The sequence below is a fragment of the Zootermopsis nevadensis genome, unplaced genomic scaffold (assembly GCF_977971745.1).
Source record: "Zootermopsis nevadensis isolate Lab colony 2312 unplaced genomic scaffold, Znev_1.0 Znev_ptg000027l, whole genome shotgun sequence".
NCBI lineage: Eukaryota > Metazoa > Arthropoda > Insecta > Blattodea > Termopsidae > Zootermopsis > Zootermopsis nevadensis.
In genome coordinates this window covers 2,810,603-2,832,600 of record NW_028259159.1, presented here as the reverse complement: position 1 = coordinate 2,832,600, position 21,998 = coordinate 2,810,603, and the positions used below count along the sequence as shown (strand labels likewise).

Sequence of the window (21,998 nt, the reverse complement as noted above, 5' to 3'; positions counted from 1 at the left end):
CTGCACTTTTACATCATGATACTGTTTAAAATATCTTGCAGAGACAACTTCTAACAGAGTCAAAGAGCACAGTAGTATATGCTTATCTTTATGGCAGTTAAAACAAAGTAATTCGCAAACAGACGACGTAAAACGCACAATAATCCTTTATTTTTATTAATATAAATTTTGTTGGGGTCCCTTAACGGTCATGGGCTACAATGTTGGTTGTCATAAAACTATGTGGTATTTACAACGCGGAGATTAAAACAGGGACTGTAATTTTAATCGTCCCCGTGTCGGAACACCAAATTTTAAACCGACGGCGAAAAACAGTGAAGGCAGTTTGTAAGCCCTGGCACAAGCGGATTAGTCGTGTGCTAATATGCTCACGACAGTGGCTCACATGTTCAAGATACTCACAGCTCAACGAGACATGAATTCTATTCGACCAGATAAATAAAAAATTTGACACTTGCGATATTTACCGTGATAACTGACGATTACATCGCATTTCAAGTACAGTAAAGTGTTAAGGAATAACAAACGTTTTGAAGGAACCTAGGTCAACTCTGAAGAATGAGGCAGTCAGTTCTTTCGAAACGTCTCTATTATTTCCACACCTCAGTATGCTGTCAAAGGCTACTCGCAAGACAACGAAATGGACGTATATGAATCTGGACCTTCGTCACTCATTCTAAGTGAACAGAACGAATAGAGAGTAAGCCTACGTGAGAAAAATGTTTTGAGGAATGTTTACAGACCTAAAAGAAGGCATACATGAATGGAGACATACTGAGAAACTTGATAATGTGTACTCTTCGTGCAAATTAAATTCAATTCAGGAATATTATATAAAAAGTACACTAGTACATACGAGAAATGTAAATTGCACATAGAAGTTTGGCACAACATCCCAGAGACTATGAGTCAATTATGGAATTATTTTCTATTAGGTCTATTAATACTGTTATTTCTTCATTTTCTACGCATTTCGTTGACTTTGGATGTAAATATTTTCTGCTCTTTAACAAGCCGTACATCAGTTTCATGATGGCTATAATTCGGTTATGAAGTCTATTTATGGCAGGATTAATCTCATCTTTCAGTCGGGCGACAGGGAACGAATAGCTGCAAGTCAACGAAATCTGAGTAATAGTGGAAGCCAAATGTTACAAATGGAGTCCACTGTAGGCCTAATTTCGCGAGTCTGCGAGTGTTCGAACGTTTGGAACAGCGGCGTAATTCCATAGCGAAGAGGCTGCCGGTGAACGCGACTTCGCTCGCCGGCGAAGAGACGCGCCGGGACTTCGGCCTCCAGCTCAGCTACTAGTTACGCGGTGTACTTTACCATTTTAATCTTCTCGTTTATAAACGAACTGATTGCGGTCTAAGCGTCCACTAACCTGGTTTCATCCTGAACGGCAAACAAAAATTTATATTTCAATCACTAGTACCACACAGGCGCTATCACAACTGAACACAAAACAGCGCAACCTAATCCAATGTAACTTATGCCAATCAAACATAAATTAATCCATAATAACAGACACGCATAGGATAAAACCCACCCCCGCTTTAGGACTTCCACATAACCTTACAGGACTTCTCCAGAATTTCTCCATGACCAATGAAGTTCCTCATAGACTATCCAGGACTTGTCCTACGCCGCTCTAGGCAACATTTAATTGCCATAATTATTAAGTGCTGCACCTAAAGTGATGTTATGTAACGTAACATCCTCTCAATTGATGTTCGTGTGCTAAAATTTCTTTTAAATCTATCATTTATTTTGTTGTCTTTCAAACTATATATATAACCATTTTTAATTATTAAATCATGTTCCATAAGTAAATAAAGCTAAATACTTGTTCTATTAGTTTTGCATGTGGTTATATATTTTTAACCTTTGAATATTTCTTCGGTTCTGCATATTCTATATGAATCATTTCATGTTAATTCTCAAATCCTCATGTAATTCGAAACTATAGGATTCTGAAGTTGGCACAGCGTCGTTAGACAAGTGTGTGTTGTGTGTAGCATGTCTGCAGAGTGCGGGGGACAAGTGCCGGGACTTCCCAGGCGGCAAGACGACGGCCGGCGGAACGGAGGACGCCGTGCAAGACACGGGGACGGCATCGGCGAGCAAGAAGAAGTGCGCCCTGCCAGTTCACCCCAAGCTGCTCAACACGGGGGCCGCCCTCGAGATGAAGCCGCTGTGGGACGAGTTTAACGAGCTCGGCACAGAGATGATCGTCACAAAGGCTGGCAGGTCTGTTAGCAAGCATCCTCACCGCTTTGTTTGCTTCCTTATCTCCATTTCTCTTCGTTTCTTTCGCGATCTCCTTTTGCCTCTCAGGCTACCCCTCTTCATTTCTTATCAGTTAATATTTACGTATTTTTCTTTCATCCCTTCATTAATTTTTTCTGACTGTCCACATTTCTTTGTATCTACTTCCTTCTTTAATCCTTTATTTGCCCCTTATTTATTCTCCCTGTCTCTCATTCGTCTGCTTTCCAGTCTTATCTAATTGTTTCCTCCCTTATTTCCTTCGTGCTTTCATTTTATTATCTTATTCTCTCTGTATCCGTTCTCCTTCCTTTTTTTCTTACTTTCAGTCCTTCATTGTTTCATCTTTCAATGCACTGCACACTGGACAGGGAATGAGCACATCACAACATTTCCACTATCAAACGACAAGGCAGAAAATCGCGGACACACACACAAAAAAGTTGTATTTAAGCCCACAAACGCAATGCTCGCGCTCTGCACGTGACTGCGTATCACTGTTAACGGTTTTTAAAGTTATTGAGTAGGATTTCGAAATTCGTTCAATGCAATGTTGTATTCTTCAAATATATTTGTGGTCATCTACTGCATACAACGCTAATCACTAAAACTAGAGGAGTATAAAAATGTTTTTCTATAAAACAGTGACATATTGTTATTCTTCAAATACCTTAGCATTTAGGTGCGACCATCTTGGGGGAGGGGTTATTAATACGGTATTTCCTTATGCCCTGATTTGTAGAACAGAATTCGCCGCTAAAAAAACACAAATTTTCCATTTACTTTGATCAAAGAAGGCACGAAAGCTCATGCGTTGGCGTTCGATTTCACCCACGGTTACCGAGGTTGAGGCAGCAGGACCAGGCCGTCTGCTGAGTGTATGGAACGGACTGTGTTTGTATCGACTTTACAGCATCCTCCGTTTTTCTTCCAAGGATTCTTTTAATAAAAAATATAACTTTTTGCTGCTGTGGCTTGTCGAGATCTGCTTTATATAAAACGAGGTTCACTGGTTTGGGGAGAGCTTAGACAACTGCTTGGGTGGGCGGAGGAGATGAATAAGTAAAAAAGAAAAAAAATGCAGCTGAAGCGAGCGGAACATGAAACTGACAGTTGTTCCAATAAACAATTTTACTTAGTTTTAAATTCATCTGATAAATACATAAAAGATCCAAATCTCTTATTAGAAAAGCCTCGGCGCATATTTCGTAAGAAAGTGAAGAACGCTAGCTAAACTTATTTGTGTCCTTGTGTCCCTTTGTCCCTTCTTACGCACACTTCATTTCGGTCAACTGCAAACTTCCATGTGTGATATTTTCTTACACTCAGCTCCAAAATACCTCACTAACCCTCTCACTAATCGTATTGTCTGACAGTTCAATGTCAATACAAAGTCGCATCATTACACCCAATCCTGGATCATTTAAACTCAACTCACAATTGGATTACTAAAATTAATTCCATTACATTCTACTATTATTCCCTCGCATTTCGCGTGTCTTGCAAGTGATCAACAACAGAAATCCACCTGTTTTCCCATCTGAGATCCATGGCAAGTAACAGCTTTAATTTAATTAGCCCAACGTTAGCATCAGTCAGGTATTCGTATCCAGATTAAAATACATCACATTAATTTCGATAAGTGGATGATCTATAAAAATATTGAACACGACACAAAATCTGATTGATCATTTCGTAACTTATTTAAGGACAACGTTTCAATTAAAAAGACTGTAGCGTCAAATAAGATGGGAAGATGATCATGAATGATTAGTAGTTATGGATATGGAAGGAATCAGTCATGTCTTATTTGAAGAGAAACAGATTTTCCTGAAACCTGGGAGAAAGTATGAAATATAACTATTTATTTATTATTAATTTAATATATTTGGATGCTTAGAAGATACTGTATGGAAATGTAAACACCTATGCAGAGAATCAGAACTAAAACCAAGAGCACGCAAGGGTGGCACCACGCCCTCTCCGATATATGGATGAACCTGGAACAAGACGGGACGCCACAAAAACAAAACAAATATTGGAAGGGAATTAAATGAGAGCTTTAAAAAGAAAAGGCTGATGTATCTAGCACCGATGCGGTATCCAAGAAATAGGAAAATGGGTGAATATACGAAGGAATGAATAGAACAACTGTGTGTGATAAACGGCATCCGAAAGGACAGCAGGGAATAACTCCACAAAACGGAACAGCACTCCTGCAGCTCTGGAGAAAACGGGCATACAGCCGACTTTCTACTGAGAGCGCCACATGCCTGGCTTGGTAACTGCTTGATATTCTGTTCTTTCCAGACGAATGTTCCCAACTTTCCAAGCGAGACTGTATGGGCTGGACCCACAGGCTGACTACATGTTAATGATGGACTTCGTACCGGTTGATGACAAACGATACCGATATGCCTTCCACAGGTGAGTGTCAACTGTTTCATATGTCATTCAATTGCATGCACAACGAAGATTGAACTTCGAGGTCCTACTTCGGCAGAAAAGTAACTGTACCTTTGCCGCCACAGTGTCCAGACCACTTAACTCCTACTCAATGGGTACTGAAGGCACTTTCAGCGAGAGTAAAGCGGCTGGAGCGTGAGGCTGGCCGTCAGTAATTGTCTTGTGTTTTCAGTTCGAGCTGGGTGGTGGCTGGCAAAGCGGACCCCATCTCACCCCCCAGGATACACGTACACCCCGATTCCCCCGCGACGGGTGCCCAGTGGATGAAACAGGTCGTGTCCTTCGACAAACTGAAATTAACCAACAATCAGCTGGACGACAACGGTCATGTAGGTAACCGATGTGACAGCCACGTTTCTATCCATTCCTTTAACGACGCTGTATCATTTCAGGCCCAGCAGGCTACATAAACGGTAACTATTCTAGAGCACTGACCAAGATTTTCAGCCGAGATAAAGGTTATCTAAGTAATATGTATTCTCCTCAGTTACTCCACGTTACTTCCGGGACAAAACTTTGAAACTGACTACAGTCACCTAATTTTCAATCATTTGATATGAAAATTGCTCTACTTTACATAACCTCGCAGTTCGTGCAGCATCGTTAAATAACGAACTGTTAACACCATAGCACAGGGTTTTCTTTGAACAGCGGTAACTACTAAGACGACCAGGAAACACCCTGCTGTTATTGAACCCGAATGTGTCGAGTCCCGTACTTACAAAATTCCCCTAAAAATCCTACCCTGGGCCACATTAATACATTTACTATTCTGGGGATGTTCCAACGACAGTTGAAATGTGAATTCATATTCTAAATAATGTTTCAAATCTATAACAACTGCAGAACGTAATAAGTTAAATTTTACAATTTATTTTGTTTTACGTATATTACTAAATACTTGTACCATGAGTCGTTTTAGATGCGTTCGAATCCCGTGGAGCGTCTATTGAAATAAATGTGTGTGCATTCTCATGAAATCTGACACTGGGGAGTTTTACTAAAATGTGTCGAAATATACTAACTTTGTTCAAAATCGGACAATAACAGGTACTTTACATGAAGACCTATAGTCCTATGCATTTCTGCGCTCCGAAGTGACTGAATGATAGATAAGCTTCGTGGATCGCATACCATCAGATACAGCAACAGATCGCAATTACAGGTGGTCTAATATTTCGGTGTGTTGCAGATCATCCTGAACTCAATGCACAGGTACCAACCCCGGTTCCACGTGCTGTACATCCCGCCCAAATCCGAGATGACGGACACCGCACGCACGGAAAACTTCAAGACCTTTATCTTCCCGGAAACCAGGTTCACCGCCGTCACGGCCTATCAGAACCACCGGGTAAGTGGAGTGCCGCTGGCGCTGCTCAGTTATCTGCATTTCCGTTAAGTTAGATAATTCGTCTTTCCTCTCTGTTCTTCTCTTCCTTCAATTTCAATAACCTATTTTTTTTCGTTCCGGATGGCACAAAATATTATGCATAATGTTGTCTGTAGTTGTGGGTCTTATGTATGCACGCCTTATTGTATTATAACTTGTTAATCTTTGTTACTATTTTAAGAACAGAACCCCCCCCCCCCTATTTTGTAGTCCTCGCAAAGGTACACTGATAACTGACAACATATACATCTCGCATTAATTCTCGCGGAGATATTCCGATGTTGTTACGATAATAATTTGGCCCTCTATAATTTTAACAATTAGTCAGATAAACATTACTATTTTCATTAACCAAACCGGTACCTAAAACTGGGTACGATAAAGTCAAGTGGATGAAACTCCAGATTTGATTTACTATGCATAACGCCTTAAGAACAAACGTTAGTTCGTCCTCCAAGTACAAGATCTCCTCTAACTCCTGCTTTTAATTCTTCCCCTGAGCAACTAGCGCGTTGCATACCTCTGGTAAAAAAAAATGTTCTGCTTCAACATAAGCGAACAGTATACAACTGAGATTTTACCTTTCAATCATCAGTCCACGCAACTGTTGAAAAGGCCCTCTTCGGTCCGATTTTTGGTCGTTCGTTTCCATAGCATCTGCACACGTTTTTCATTTGTTTCAGATCACACAACTCAAAATCGCGAGCAACCCTTTCGCGAAAGGATTCAGAGACTGTGATCCAGATGATTGGTAAGTTTTTAAGATTTATGTTAGTGCATGCATTACGTACAGTGCTATGGACTGAAAGACCACTGTTCGATTCCTTATACGGGCATCCCCACGTCCATACCGTCTCTGAGGCCTTTCTATTTCCAATGGTTGCTGGAAGGTCGTTCTCTTGGGATCATGTAACCGTAGTATTAAGCTAGGAATTTACGAACATAAGGACAAGTAATTAAGGAAAATGTAATGGACGAGGCATGTAGAACGTATCGAGGGTTGAGAAATGCATATGAAATTTTGATTGTAAAATCATGAGGAAAGAGATGATTTGGAAGTCAGGCTACGAGTAGATGGGAACATGGATCTTCAATAAATAGGGTGTGAGGATGTGGATTTATATAACTGACTCATGTCCAGTGGGGCACAGTTTGCAGACACAGCAATTAACCCTCTCGTTTCATATAAGATGGAGTTGTTTCTTAACCTGGTGACTAACTGTCAACATTTCAACACAGACTCTTCTCAATGGACCTGGTTATTATTCTGCCTATACATACTGATTTTAAAGAGGAAAGAAACATCTCTAATCTGAAGACCGCCACGTACTAAGTTGGTGGTCAAGTCACCACCATGATTATGCTTAAGAAAAATAAATATAATAATTTCTTGACCTACGTACGAATATCAGAAAACAAACTCGGGTGATGAATTTCGGTTTAAAGACATGTTTTTCAGACTTCTTCTTCCAGCATATATTTTGGATTGAAGCCAACTCTGAACTAATGCTCCCGCATTTCCTTTCTCTGTCAACCTTCTCTACAGAAAAGTGTGTCTGAGAAAAGCGGAGGGGGTTCAAGAATTAATAGCCGCCAGGAATGTGAAAGCCATTCATCTCATATGAACTGTAACAAATGACGCTCGCACAGAACCGCGTGTTTCCCATATACTAGACAACGCACCGCCGCCAAATTTCCCTTTAACATTTGGTTTTCATAACAAGGCATTTATATTAGAAATACGTAGTTATTTATCTATAATTTATATTCCAGCTCATTTATGTAGGCTATTTTACATTAATTAGGAATGTTAAACTTACGTGGTAGTTAGTTTCTAAATTTATCAGATTTTAGATTGTACAATATATCATTACCAAACCAACTCATACCTGTAATCGTGTAAATAAGCATTTTCAAGGAAAATGTAACTGATATCAAGCTTAAGTTCGAGGAATGGCCATTGTAACATCCCTTATAATTCCCCTTAATGTTTCCTGATAACCATTTTCTTTCGTTTCCACACTTAGTTTATGCTGATGGATACATATATTGAATCATTAAATCTTAAGCATTTGTCTGGCAGACCTGCAAAAATAATAGTAATCTGGGAGATACACAATCGTTCCCATCCGTTGTAACCGTTAGAGGTGCCTCCAGTGTCTCTTTATGATATCCGCCCCCTTTTCAGCGATCATGACAGTAGGTGCATTTAAATTTCCGCTCACTATATATGGCATTACAGAGGCATCAATAACTCTCAGTCTCGCTACGCCATGCACCCTCAGTGCGGGATCCACCACTGCATTGCGGTCACTGTAAGGTCCCATTTTGCAAGTCCCACACAGATGAAAGTTTGAAAACAGAGTAGAAAACTCAGGATCTCTCCAAAGAGGGTTCTTCCCGGTTTTGAAGTCGTTCTCTGTTGGAAGAAACGTTGTGTTTAAAACGTAGCCCGCATTCTTCAATGCGCTTGTTTCTGCAAGTTGTTTAGCAATGTTGCAAGCGTCAATATGTATTTTAATGTCGTCAAGTTCACTGAAATAGTTCTGGTAGATGAGAGGTGAAGAGAAAGGATCTGTACTATTGATGATAATCTTCCCTCGGCTTTTGGGTCTAAGAACAGTTGGAAAAAATACCACTTTATCTATTTCATTCCCTTCCTTGGGGTTCAGATGTATAAAGAAACCCATTACATCTGGGTGGTCAATAGATTTATTGGCATATTTCGTGTTTATATATGCAATCAGTTGATTTACTCCGGTTGAAGCCCAAAGTCCCTCCTTCTTTGGCTCCGAGTACTTCAAGAAATCCATTAATATATCCGAAAGTTGAGATGTTTTGTGCTTCTCACGTGTAAAGAAAACACCAGGTGTTGAAGCATGGTCTTGAAGGTTTTCTCCTACCTTCAAATCCTTCATAACAGGAATACCTAGTGGCTGAAGAACTTCTTTCGGACCAACTCCAGAAAGCATGAGCAACTGTGGTGAATTCACAGCTCCACCACTAACGATTACTTCTTTCGTGGCAAAAATGCTACCAGCCACATGTCTGTTTCCCTCTAACACATACTCCACTCCATAAGCCGCCACCGACTGAGGATGTATCAGTATTTTAGTGACTCTGACATTCGTGACAACCTTCAGATTTGGCCTTCTCTTCAGTATAGGTTCAAGAAATGCTCTATTTGTGCTCTGGCGTATAGAATTCTTTTGTGTCGCTTGGGCAATCATAAATCCACTCTGTTGCTTACCGTTGCAGTCTACCTCTGCATATCCTATTTCTCTCAAGGCTTCAACCAGATGATTCACATCTTCATTTTGATATGGGAACCTTCCAACATTTAAGTATCCGTCAACGCCGTGGTATTCCGTGTCTCCACGAATATCAGGGTCTAAATTGTTTTCAGACTTCTTAAAATATTGTAAGACGTGTTCAAAATCCCAATCTGTGTTACCTGTAGAGAAGAATAACAAATCAGCTACCACAGTGTTGGTGACGTGCATGACTGTCACATCATCCTGTATCTCTCTTTTTGAGTTATTTAACGACGAGTTCAAACTACAGTGGTGATCTTACTCAGCGCCGAATGAGAAGACTGAGATTTATGAATTATAAAATACATGGGAGGAAGATGTGGTCGCTTACTTTAAAGACCTCTTATAGAAGTTGCGTGAAGAAACTTGGAAAAACCACAAAAAGCTTCATCTGGATAGATTACATCCTGGACAGAACAGAAACCAGAATCCCGAGAATGCAAAGAGGAGTACTAACCACTCGACCGCAATGAACAGTATAGACTATTTAGAATATAATCATTTGTCATCGTCATGAACTATGCAGAATTAGGACCAGTTTTATGTTCCCAAAATCTCTAGATTTCTTCGTCTCAGTGTCTCTTCCTGTAGGACTATTCTAATTTTATTCTTTCCTTTCTGTGTTGTAGCTAATTATTTTGGCAGTATTCAATTTCGCTCGTAACAACTCATTTTAATCAGGCCTGTATATTTTCTCCTGATGCCTCAGTGTCGTCATCTTGTGGCTGAAGATTTCGTATGTAAATGAACATGTTTAAGATAAATATTATATTTTTTCATAATCCCGACTTGAAATCTGATTCAATATGTCGAAATGCGATGTTTTTAAGTCATCAACTAAAAGCATGGCAGAAACGCGAAAACAAATTACACGTCAGAATATGTGATGACTAAATCGTAAAGTTCTCCAAACATGACTCTAGTATTTGTAACTTACGTTTGTTCTTAATCTTTTAAAATGCAATATGTATCATCTTCTATGACATTCAACAACTATGCATTTGACCTATAGTGTTTTATGGGTTTCGTATAATTCTAAGAGTAAACAACCATTATTTCCCTAAACAGTATGAACCAATTAATCTTCATAGTAGAGACGAGTTATTAGTCAGGAAATAATTTTCAAATGTTACTTACATAAGCTTCGACTTCAACTAGTTAGCTTATTTTACGAGGTTCTCTATCAGATGCGTGGTTTACTCATCAATGCAGTAAAATAGTAAGATAATACTCACTAGGAAGCCAAGACATACGCGCGTAAACATTTGCCTAGGGGAAGTGAGAAAAACGACAACCTCATCGGTCAGAACAGCTGATACTCGGCTTAGATTCGAAGTAGATATCTCCCGAATGAGAATCAACACGAGACATCCTGTTGCCTCTTCCTAATGTTTCTTATCCGCCTCTATCACTGAAGCGAAATGCACGAGGTCAAAACTGATGCTGATATGGGATAGAAACAGCAGAAAGAAGGTTGGCAGAATAATACACTAATTTATATGGGCAGTTGATATTCGTACAGTGTAAGTACAAAGACGATAAATAAGAGTCTCGGTGTTCATAGGGACCATGTAGCTTACGAGTTATAAAACTTAATGAGCATCACCAATATTTAAGAATTAGTAAATCACTTCAAAGTACAGAATTTGTAAACTAACGTAATTTTGAGAGTCCATCATAATATATAAAAATCAGACTTACCCGTTCTAGCCCAGTAGTCATAATCCATTTTGTTGCCCCTGATGTAAAGCATAGCGTTGATAGAACTGGAGCCGCCAAGACCCTTCCCTCTCGTGATGGGACATGGAACTCCCCCACAAATCACACCTGGGACTCCCTCGTAGCGCCAGTCCACACGGGTACCCCAAGTGAATCCGAGGAAACCGGGCACGTCGGCTAAGAAAGGCTCCTCTCCGCCAGCCTCAAGGAGGAGGACGGACCACTGCGGTATTTCGGACAGCCTGCAGCAGGTTCAGAATCGTTCATAGCACACTGACCAGCTGGCAAGTTACATGTGCTCAAATACATAGGTGGCTTACAGGCCCATGTATCACAGATTTCAAAATAAATGCGGCCAACAGTTCAGATTACAAAGCGTCAAATAACAAAGTAATCGACAAATAGTGAATTGAAATGATACGGAAGGAAGCAGGCGCGGCCTTATCTAAGGTTGTATGAGAGCATTTACCTGGAGGCCATGAGTAAAACCACGGAAAACGTCAATACCTTTACTCCGGAACCGAGCAAGTGCGGGGTCACAGATAAAGGCCCTAACTTGGGACACAGAGTATAATAATGTACTACCTCACACCTCATGGGGCGATGACATGTTTGAACAAAGATTATCAGGGTAAATCTGAAGAACTCGGAGAGAAACCTCCTCCACCACAAATTATATTTTAAGTCACCCGGGTCTCGATAATAAGAAAAGAGCCGAGCGACTATTCTGTGTTGAACTGGAACCTATATTAACCAACAGCAGCGAAGTTATCCTGAGGTCAGCTGCGGTATGATGGGCAATGCCACTCACCTGTTGGCCAAAACACAACCCGCTGACCCCGCCCCGACAATCACGAAGTCGTACTGATCTCCGTCGTGAAGTTGGGACGGTGACTGGAGGTCTTCTGGGGTTTGTACATTGATTAACGAGGTCACTAGGGCCATTAACACCTTCAGTGAACTCACAGCTATGCAAGTAGGCTCCATTCTGATATGCCCAAAACTTAACTAAGACTGTGCGTAGTAGTTCAATGGTACGCTGCATTTATATAATTCTGCTTGTGGTTAATGACGACACTTCCGCTCCTCAACATAGTTCGTCTCAAAATTTCCGTGACATACACGTGTGTAGATAAACCATATCGCAACTTACTTATACCACAGCACAATACGGACATATGTACTGTTAAAAAAGTAAAATAATTGGAGGTAGTGGATTAACACCGTATGTACGAAACTAAATGTGCTGCTCTGCTCTCTATCGTCTGCTCTATCAGTGTTTGTGTGGGTGCTTATTCCTGTAAGTCGGAGGTGGACAATTACTGCTAATGTGGCCGAACGGGGTTATGCGAAGTGACCGCGGGTCGGAAAACCTTAACAAAAATTACTGAAGTTTCAAAAAAATTTCATTGAACTCTCGATTAGACCTGTTCTCACTGACTGAACATACTACACGGGTAGTCTATTTTAAAGTAACATAAGAGTTGTATTATTTATTAATAATTAATTCGGCAGGGTATCTTGAAGTCTGATTGGTGTTCTTAACCTAACGTGGGCTCTTCTTTGCTCTCTCACACCCAATTTTAATTACAGCTGCCTAATAAAACTGTGGCAACCCAGATCCCTCGAAATCTTGGTTCCAATTATCTTGTTTCGCGGTTTTACTCTATTTACAGGCTTGTTACGTAGGAAAAATTAAAAATGGGTAAAGAGGACATCTTAGTGATAATATCAGAACTGTTCCGAGTCCCACAGTGAGACACAACTTGATTAAGTAGACGAGAATAAGAGGAAGTTTTTTTCAGGGCACGAGTTTCCGGATTCCCGTTGCGGCGAAGGAAGTCGAAACGACGGGAAACTGTGGGGGTAAATGTGTATATTAAGTTAATTTAGGTGCGGAAATCCCGTGCACCATTCGCGCATCTAAGAAACCAGTCCCAGCCGCCCAGTCTTTACATGGCATGAGAATCATTAGTTTAATATCGAATGCCATTTTAAAATGTTGCAATAACTTCTGTTTCTGACAGTCATAAGTTAACCAACTAGCTCATATTATTAAGTGTAACTAAATCTCGCCGGCCATCCTGTTAACGTTAATTGTCGCTATGTGTATGTGAAATTACAAGAAAAAGAAATTACGTATCTACCAATAACACAATTTACTAATCAGTCAACAAAGACCATAACCTTTTAAAAATATTACTGCATTGACATTAACTTGGGTGTGATCTATTGCACAATAAAACTGACTATAAGTCCGGTAATGAAAACATCAGAAAGATGTTAACAAGAAAACATCCCCGTAGCAATCGTCGACAAAGTTATTTTAATTCCGGCAAAGAACAACGGCTAACAATAAGGGTTTATGACAGGGTCACTTGGGAATATGGAAGTGGTGGTAAGTTTTCTTTCATAGTTTGCCAGGACACGGGTGAAATTTTTTCAGCGTTCTGTCGCGCTGTTCCCAGGGTTAAAAGACGTTTCGTTATTTCAAATGTCTCCGCGGGCAACGTGTTGCGGGCCTGCATTAGACACAGATAGGGACGGACAAAAATCACGAACTGGAGAGAAATTATACAGGAACTTTAGCTATTACAGACCACATATGAAGTCGGCATCTTCAGAAGACAAGCCATGCGTATTACCAATGAACCAACCTGATAAATGACATATTAATTGCATAATGTTAATTTATTAAACTATATAAGATTTGAGGTTCTCACGCGACGGTCGGAGAAGATATCACGTGGTCTCCTAGGTTGCAACGCCGTGTAGACTTACTGCGTCTATCTATAGGGCTGAAAATAAAGGCAGTATGTTCCTACGAAAACTATTTACCTACAAGTCCACACGGCGTTACAACACAGAAGACCAACATCGACAACCTGAGAATCGTCCATTAACATTAACTATTGGCCTATTTTGCTGCTACCAAGAACCCACTATCTGGATCACGTCAGTTAATCTTTTGTCCTTTGTGTATTGTAGTGGAGTGGATGTCCTCAACCATCTGCAGTTAGGGACACATCAGAGACTGAGGAATCCATCCAGGGGCAGTAATCCTGTACCTACCTGCAGTGTCCAGTTTGGAGCAAAGGAAACCAAAGGTCAGTACACTCAGCATTGCGCATGGACAAAGATCAATATTTCAGAACAAAAATTATAAATTTTTATGGCGAGACCGTCCAGGCTACAACCAAGAAATTGGTCACCTCTGACTCACTCAGCTAGTCAAAATATTGCCCGCTTCTTTCACAACAGTCCGTCATTTGGCCCTAACCTAAGCCAGCCAGACGAATCCAGTTCACACCGTTCCACCCTACTGCGAAGTGATGAATACGTGAGGATATGGAAATAGGATAAGTGATATGTTTAAGGACGCTGTACCAGCATTCGCCTGATGAATATAAAAGACTACCACGGAAACTTTAATCACAATAGCCAGTTGACAGGTAGGAACTCAAACCTAGTACTTTGTGAATAAATACAAGTGGTGGAGACCTGAACAGGATTACACTTCAAAGTCGTTTTCAAAAATAATCAATTACACAGTTTTCAAAGAACCCGTGCTTCTAACGTTAAACTTCATCCCTTCGTCATCAGATCGTTGTTGTACAATTTTTTTCCAGAAAATTTGAATTGTTTTATATATTTATAAAGGAATTTAAACCCCTAAGTCCTCCGTAAAGACGACCCAAACACGAAGATGGTAATGCTGCTTTGTAAGTTAGTTCAAAACTCAGCAATATGAAAATAATATGCGAAAAGAAACTGAGCAAAACTACCGCAATATGTAATCAGACCTTACGTTCTGAGACAACGGAACTGACCCTGTCTGCTGTATCGCTATATTTATCAGAAAGAAATGTGCAAAACAAGAACTCAGGCCTCCATCCAGAAACTGTACCAGTGGGACACTCGGTATGGTTTCCTCTGCGGCCGATTATCCGTCTATGTGCCATGTTCTCTTTCCATTGTAAATCATGGAATTATTTGCACTTCCATTGAAACGATTTTCATTTATTCTTCTCTTCCTCATTATTCACATATTTTTCTCATTCTTGTCTTTCGTCTTCTTCTCTTCGGTTCGGATGGAAAGGTGAACAAGATGAGTGGGTAAGAATTCGTAAGACGCAGTCACAGCCTGTATTAAAGTGTCCCGGTATTCTTTTTCATAGACTGAGGAAACCCAACCTCAGAAAGGGCAGGGCCAAGCCGTTAGAACTGCCGAGATTCAAGTCGGTTACGTTCCGAATAAACCATCGATTCAGTCCTGTTATTTCACGAGGACACATTTATACACGGAAGATAATAGATGTCACGTCTTTTTTGTATGTGTGTGCGCGAACGTTTCTAAAAACAGAATTGTAGACTGCGGGGGAGAGGGGAAGGAGAATATACTTAAGCGTTCCAAACAAGAGACACAAACGCATCTGGGAGACCCGTTTATATATACATCTCCAGATGTTAAAGGCCAGTGTTCAAATCGGCGAGGAACATACCACTCTGCGATTGTTAAACATCAGTACGGCCGTCATTAGAACGCACAGCATTCCCTGCACGGCCGCCTAGATACCACTGCACATGCAGCTACTCAGTATTTCTCTCGACGGCTAATGCATAGATCCACTGCTCTCAGGAATGTTATCCTCCTCCTCACCAGCGAAGGAACCTACTTGTGGTTTCCACCTAATGGGGGTGTGGGGCCAGGAATTTATTCTGGATTGTACAAATAGGGGATTCAGAAAATTCCAATTTTGGGGGGTTAAGAAGAAAACACTGTCTCCCCTTCGAAAAAAATTGAACAGAATTCCGGGACAGGTTCTAATGACAAAGAAGGGACATCCATTCTAAAAGCATATTTAAAAATATTATCTAACTAGGTCCTTCTAAAAGAGCTAACAATCGCTCAGCTGATCAAAACATTATCCGCATTTTATTGAACCCGAAGGTCCATTACCGTATTCACAACAGTGCCCGCTACTAGAAGCTGTCTTCAGCCAGATGAATCCATTCCACTCTCTCACACGCTATTTCCTTTACGTTAAGTTTACTGCTGTCCTCCCATCTATGCCTAGGTATCTTCACTTCAGGTGTTCCGACTAAAATTTGTATGCCTTCCTCATCGCTCCCATACGTTCTACACATTCCACCTATCCCATATGCTTTGTCTGACCACCCCAATAGGCTTATTTAGTGAACAGTGCAACAAGTTATTATCCTACGCACTATGCAGTTTTCTTTATCCTGCTGTTTCTTCCTCTCGCTCAGGTCCGAACATTCTCTTCAGCGTCCTGTTACGAAATACCATCATTCACGTCCTTTTCTTCCGCTGAGAGACAGTCTCGCACTAAAACCTCGAAGAGCTGAATTAAGTGACGAATGGTTTGCACTGCACAGGGTCTATTGACGAACTTGAATCTTTCACGGCGACCGAATGCACAACGGGCGATGTGCAGTGTGAGCATGGAATTCGTGACACAGAACAGATAGAACGATTTAAATTGTGTCATTTAGAAATGTGTGTGTCTGACCACCAGGGTATGAGAATGTGAATCGAATTTAACTCGCTCAGGATTCATCAAAATGGCGAGCCGTCATATTAGCGGATTCTATTAGCACAGATTTAAATCTGTTGGTCGAAGCCTTTGTCATAGCCCAGAGGACCGACATCGTCATCTTCACCGCCGCGATAACCTCCGGTCTCATACCAGACCTCTTACAACGCAATCATCCTATCTTCTGTGCCGAAAAAAATAATTTTAAACCACATTAAATTCTAATCAGTACATGCGATTAAGTGGCAATTGTCTGGCTAGACTGTGTAGAATGACGAAAATCCCTGGTCGGACATCGAAAAGGGTACTTCCAAATTCAAATCTAGATGGTCACCGTTACACTCACAAGGCTCCATCAAACAGCCAGTCAATCAATTAGCTGAAGTCGAACCTAGACGGATTAAGATGCTGCCTCCATTTTACAAGTTTTGTCAGTGTATTTATTTTCTCTGGAAGGGAAAAGAGGGAGCAGTGTCACACCTGGAGATTCTCAGCACGTACAAACTGCGTGTTCATAACGCGTCCCACCATAACTCTTATTACCAGCCAATAGCAGGACTGTCCCAGTGTTGGTTGCAGCCAATGAAACGCTGCATGCATCCCTTCTCTTGCTCAGGTAAACAGCGCACATTGCAAGGTTAAAGTGGAATAAGCAACGGCGCTGACCAAATAAAACAGAAGAGTTTGAGTAAACCAAAGTCCATTCCTGCATAACAGATGCTTTCGGTCTAGTTTTCAAAGAAACACACATTTTGGCCTCAGATTTGAAGTTATCAGCTGAGACCCTGATTTCATGCGCTCCTTGTACTAGCGGACGTTTAGCAAACCCCCCCTTTTTTTCCATTTGGGTGCAGACGACTGGATAATAGCAATTAGATCACAGCTAAAAAGCGTGTGAGGGCGTGAATTAAAATCAGTTTTTCTGAGAAACAGCCTTTGATGTAAACGGTAATATGAGCTTCAGAATCCATTAAAAAGAGGTAATTGCTGACTGGCTGAGCAACCATCAGCTTTTCAAGAAGAACCCCGCACCATCAAGTCGTAACAATGAGCCAGTGAGTCTCGAGCCCAAAATGGCCGGCTTGTTAGCGACACGCAGGCAGGCACAAGGAAGGAGAGCCGCATTCCTGTGTGAAGGACGGGTTGCCCACACCGCGACGTGGTTCTCATATTATCTGCCCGCCATTACAAGACGTGCGACATTTAGCCAACCAGCCAGAACGATGATACAGGAGAGACAGCCTGTAAAGCGATTCCTGGTACCAGACCAAACCGATCATCGTTGTACTGCAGAACAGCAGCAAGCAGAACAAAACTACACTTCATTACAGCAACGAACAGTCTGTTGATTGACTGATTCCTCCAACAAACCTGCTTCTGGGAACGGACCATATGCCAACCAAATACGGCAACACCATTCAGTTTATTAGCCAGAGACTTCAGCGCCCTCACACCGCAAAAAGTTTTATTGAGGATAGCCGGTCTCCGGGCCGAGATTTCAACACGGAACCTCCCGAATACGAAGCAAGGGCGATGTTCGGTTTCTCAACAGGGATTCACCTCCATTGTGTCAGTTAGCAGATAATAAGGCTTAGTCGTAAAATAATTCGTGAATAATAACAATAATATAACTGCTGAAGATTTCCGTCTTCTGGGTTGTTGCGCTGTGTAGTCTGGTCGATGTTAACCAACGTTTCAGAGGTCATACTGCCTCCGTCATCAGGGCGATGAATCGCCCTGATGACGGAGGTTAACATCGACCAGACTACACAGCGCAACAACCCAGAAGACGGAAATCTTCATACTCACCGCTGTGAGAACTTCAAGTCTTACAATATAACTGCTGTTGGGGGAATATGCTCTGGCAAGTTGGTATTCTGCAGCAGAAGCAGGTCGCTGCGTCCTAATGAGTGACGGGCAGGACGCCTTCGCTTCAAGTGTGAGGGTAATTTATTACTCAATGTGCCTTGAGACTTTGACAGGGAGAAAGAAGGATGATGTAGAACAAAGTAAATGGTGGGTGGAAAAACGTAACAAAACTAAAGTGTCAGAAGATAGATCCACTGGCAGACGACGACGTGCTGGCCAGCTCAGTGGCTAGCGATTCTAACAATTAAAACCTCTCCTCTGTCGTTTCCTTCCTAATTCACGTCCCAATCAATACCACATGTCCAGTTATTGCGGTGGCATTTAATCTATCGAGCTGTATTCTCAATCCAGAGATTTTAACTTCGGATCTGAATCACGTTTCAACTCTTCATGATGTCCACCTAGTTCACAGATCTTGAGATACTGACAGTCGCGCAGCTAGTCAAGACATTCCCCGCCGTTTATGGACCTCGAAGGTTCATTACTATGACCAAAACAACACACCACAGGATCATATCCTGTGCCAAATTAATCCAGCCCTACCCTCATATTCTAGTGTTTTATGATCAATTTAAACATTATCATCCCAAATAGGTCGCACAAAAATTTTATATTTGTTTGGGGGCCCGATTTTTTCTCTTACTAACTTCTAAGCACTAGTCTATATTCAGATCAGACGCCGACGTGACATAAAAGTTGTGATTGCTCCGCTTGTCAGGCCGCGTCGAGTTGCCACCCCTCAATTATTATTAATCGCCCGTTAACATATGGACACATCGTTACCCCGTTACCACAACCCCTCTCAACTGTCTGTTTCGCGGCTGCACGAACGTATCTGTCTTTTTCTCTCTGTCACCCTTCATCTTGCAGCTAAGACTGCACTTCCTTCTGTCGCTTATTTGAGTTTAGAAAATAAAATCAACGTAAGAAGCAGCTTTAAAACGAACATCAAACAATGGACGCCACTCATGTATAGTAAAATACAGACCACAAGTTCGTTAAAACACTGTCAATATGCAATCACATCCTGAAACAGATTTCTCTAAACATATCCTGAACCTGTGGCAGTGCACATTATCTTGTGTGATGTGTTCTTTTAACGAAGTGCATGAAATATTTATCTCCACAGAATGGAAATTTCGTATTGGCTATCTCTACTAAAAGTTGCCGAACGAATTTAATTTTGGTCAAGACCAGTTAAATACACTCTACAGAAATAGATTCGAACGTTCACAGATTTTGGCTAATTAAAACCCATTCAATAGTTTCGGAGGTGAAACACGACCTCCAACATTATGTGCTACAGTAAACATAATTCTTATTTATTTTTTAAGAACCTTTCTGTCGCCCCATCATAACATCAGATGCCACACAACTATAACATGATATGTTATGTTGAAAAAGTGTCGTTGAATAACCCAAGAACCAATTAACATCCAGCAAGTGCAGAGATAGCAATTTTAAACAGGGCACAACAGCAACATTCCAGATCCCTTCCAATCCATGATTTATAACCACTCATTTGAATAACATATGCAGTTTAGAAGCGTCTTTAAATACGTGATTATAAAAGAGAAAACTCAACCACATATAAAATCCAGAAGCAAGATTCGAATCCACGATCCCAAGGCCATGAGGTCAATGTGATCGCATGAACTGTTTTCTCGGAACTTAATGTGAAGCTTAGCCTCATCAAGACAGGGAACTGGGTTCAGCTGACGGCGAGAATGAGGTGATTAGTCTGTCATTAATGAAGTTTGTCCTGGCAGAGAACGACGGAGAGACGTCGGTGGCTCCCCCACCCCGGACGTCTCCGCACACACCCAACACGAGCGCCGCTCCTCCGATGTTAAGTGCCACTCCGTATCCTGCGGAGCTGTGCACTTATGGCCCCGTCTACCACCACCACCACCTGCACCAGGCGGCCTACACTTCCATCAGGTAAACGACCTCACAGCTTTCGGGTGTCAGAGTCCACAACATTCCTCTCACGAACGGGTAAAATTCGCGCTTGTACCGACATCCTGTCAATAATTATACAGTATACTATAAACTCTACCATCAGAACGTGGCCTTGCGACGGTAAAAACAGTCTTAAAAAATGTCGAATCTTTGCCAGAAAAATTCTCTAGAAAGGCAAGGGCTCAAAGTGGGCTGCCTCCCCCCTCCCCCTCCCACCACACTCCGCGCACACACAACTTCAAGGTAAAACTCATTATGGCTACATTCACCTGGAGAAACTGAGGAAAAAATTAGAACTGGATACTTTCCGAATACAATCCTAGAACGACACGGCTTTGAAACTTTCTTCACATTGTAGGAGCAGTAAACTATAACGTGAAGCTATAAGGAAATCTTCTGTTTTTGCGGGATAAGACTTGTTCTTCTGCATCTCAGAATCAGCCGAAAATGAGCAACGACATTTCACTTATCTCTCTATAAAGCACAGTAGTAACTCAATAGGTCTATGCTTACCACCTACTTTAACGTTTAGTAACTCTGATGTTGCCCACTGCAAGTCTCTATGGGTTTCCTATGGCTCTCTGAATAAATAGCGATTACTCGGGTTTTCCTTAACAGAATTTAGCGACTGATCTTTGTATTGGAGAACTGGGTGCTTCGAACTCTTAACGTTACTTGCTTGCGCAGTGCTGGCGGAGTGCCTAGTGGTCCCAGTGCATACGGCAGTCCTGTGAAGTCCCCGGCGTCCACAGCGGCAGCAGTGTTGAGAGCAGGCACCATGGTTTCTGCGGCAACTCCGGGCCCCTATGGGGGTCGAGGGGCCACTGTTAGTCCCTCAACAGCAGTGGGGCTCTACCATGCTACGGGATACCATCACCAGGGATTTTATTCTCCTCCGACGGGAAACAACGGCACCAACGTTACAACACACCATAGACCCAGTGCTTATCACGAGTACACCCCGAGATAGTGCTATGACGGTGAGACAAGAAAATAGTTTGTTCTGTGGACGAGAAAGATGAAGGAGCCATGTGTTTGGTGCGTGCACTTCCTTCGACATTTGTGTATTTGTGGAATATGAATCACAAGTGCATTGATGATATTCCATCGAATTTTTGTTCGTTCGTATAAAAGTGAAACTGTTTCGGATACGCTAGGATTTAGACATTGAACATATTCAACTGATGTAAAGCCAAAGAATGATGGTCAAAGAAGGTAAATATATAAGGAAAATATAGTCAAACTATTACTATGACATTTGGTTCAGTTACACAGAAATGAAAGTATTCTCTTTTAGAGAAGGTACAGACAAATAATTATGGAAAAGCTACGATGGCAAGGTTTTCCTTTTGCTTACAAAGGAATTAATTTGTTATGAGTTATGTTTGATAGACCACTTGAACCGCAACCAAACATTAAAGTGCCGTAAGTGGAAAATTTTAAGGCAGATT

General features: G+C 41.4%; 2 protein-coding genes across 7 annotated transcripts in view; one reads left to right on the top strand and one right to left on the bottom strand.

Annotated features, from left to right (window-relative positions):
- org-1 (T-box transcription factor 1) overlaps window positions 1–21,802 on the top strand; it is a 29,642-nt gene extending 7,840 nt beyond the window's left edge. For all 5 annotated transcript variants that reach the window (XM_022082526.2, XM_087356405.1, XM_022082523.2 and 2 more), the window contains exons 3-10: window positions 2,020–2,251; window positions 4,580–4,696; window positions 4,908–5,064; window positions 5,928–6,086; window positions 6,809–6,876; window positions 14,147–14,265; window positions 20,355–20,526; window positions 21,235–21,802. In XM_022082526.2, the coding sequence (XP_021938218.1) occupies window positions 2,020–2,251; window positions 4,580–4,696; window positions 4,908–5,064; window positions 5,928–6,086; window positions 6,809–6,876; window positions 14,147–14,265; window positions 20,355–20,526; window positions 21,235–21,517 (1,307 nt within the window). In that variant the 3' untranslated portion in view covers window positions 21,518–21,802. The remainder of the gene's footprint in view (window positions 1–2,019; window positions 2,252–4,579; window positions 4,697–4,907; window positions 5,065–5,927; window positions 6,087–6,808; window positions 6,877–14,146; window positions 14,266–20,354; window positions 20,527–21,234) is intronic.
- LOC110838878 (glucose dehydrogenase [FAD, quinone]) overlaps window positions 7,873–21,998 on the bottom strand; it is a 33,738-nt gene continuing 19,612 nt past the window's right edge. Inside the window, exons 1-3 of one of the 2 annotated variants that reach the window (XM_022082520.2) lie at window positions 11,970–12,162; window positions 11,141–11,400; window positions 7,873–9,579 (exon numbers count right to left, since the gene is read on the bottom strand). In XM_022082520.2, the coding sequence (XP_021938212.1) occupies window positions 8,267–9,579; window positions 11,141–11,400; window positions 11,970–12,145 (1,749 nt within the window). In that variant the 5' untranslated portion in view covers window positions 12,146–12,162 and the 3' untranslated portion in view covers window positions 7,873–8,266. Of the gene's footprint in view, window positions 9,580–11,140; window positions 11,401–11,969; window positions 12,163–21,998 lie in introns of those variants that run through there. The other variant, XM_022082521.2, reaches the window with a different exon arrangement.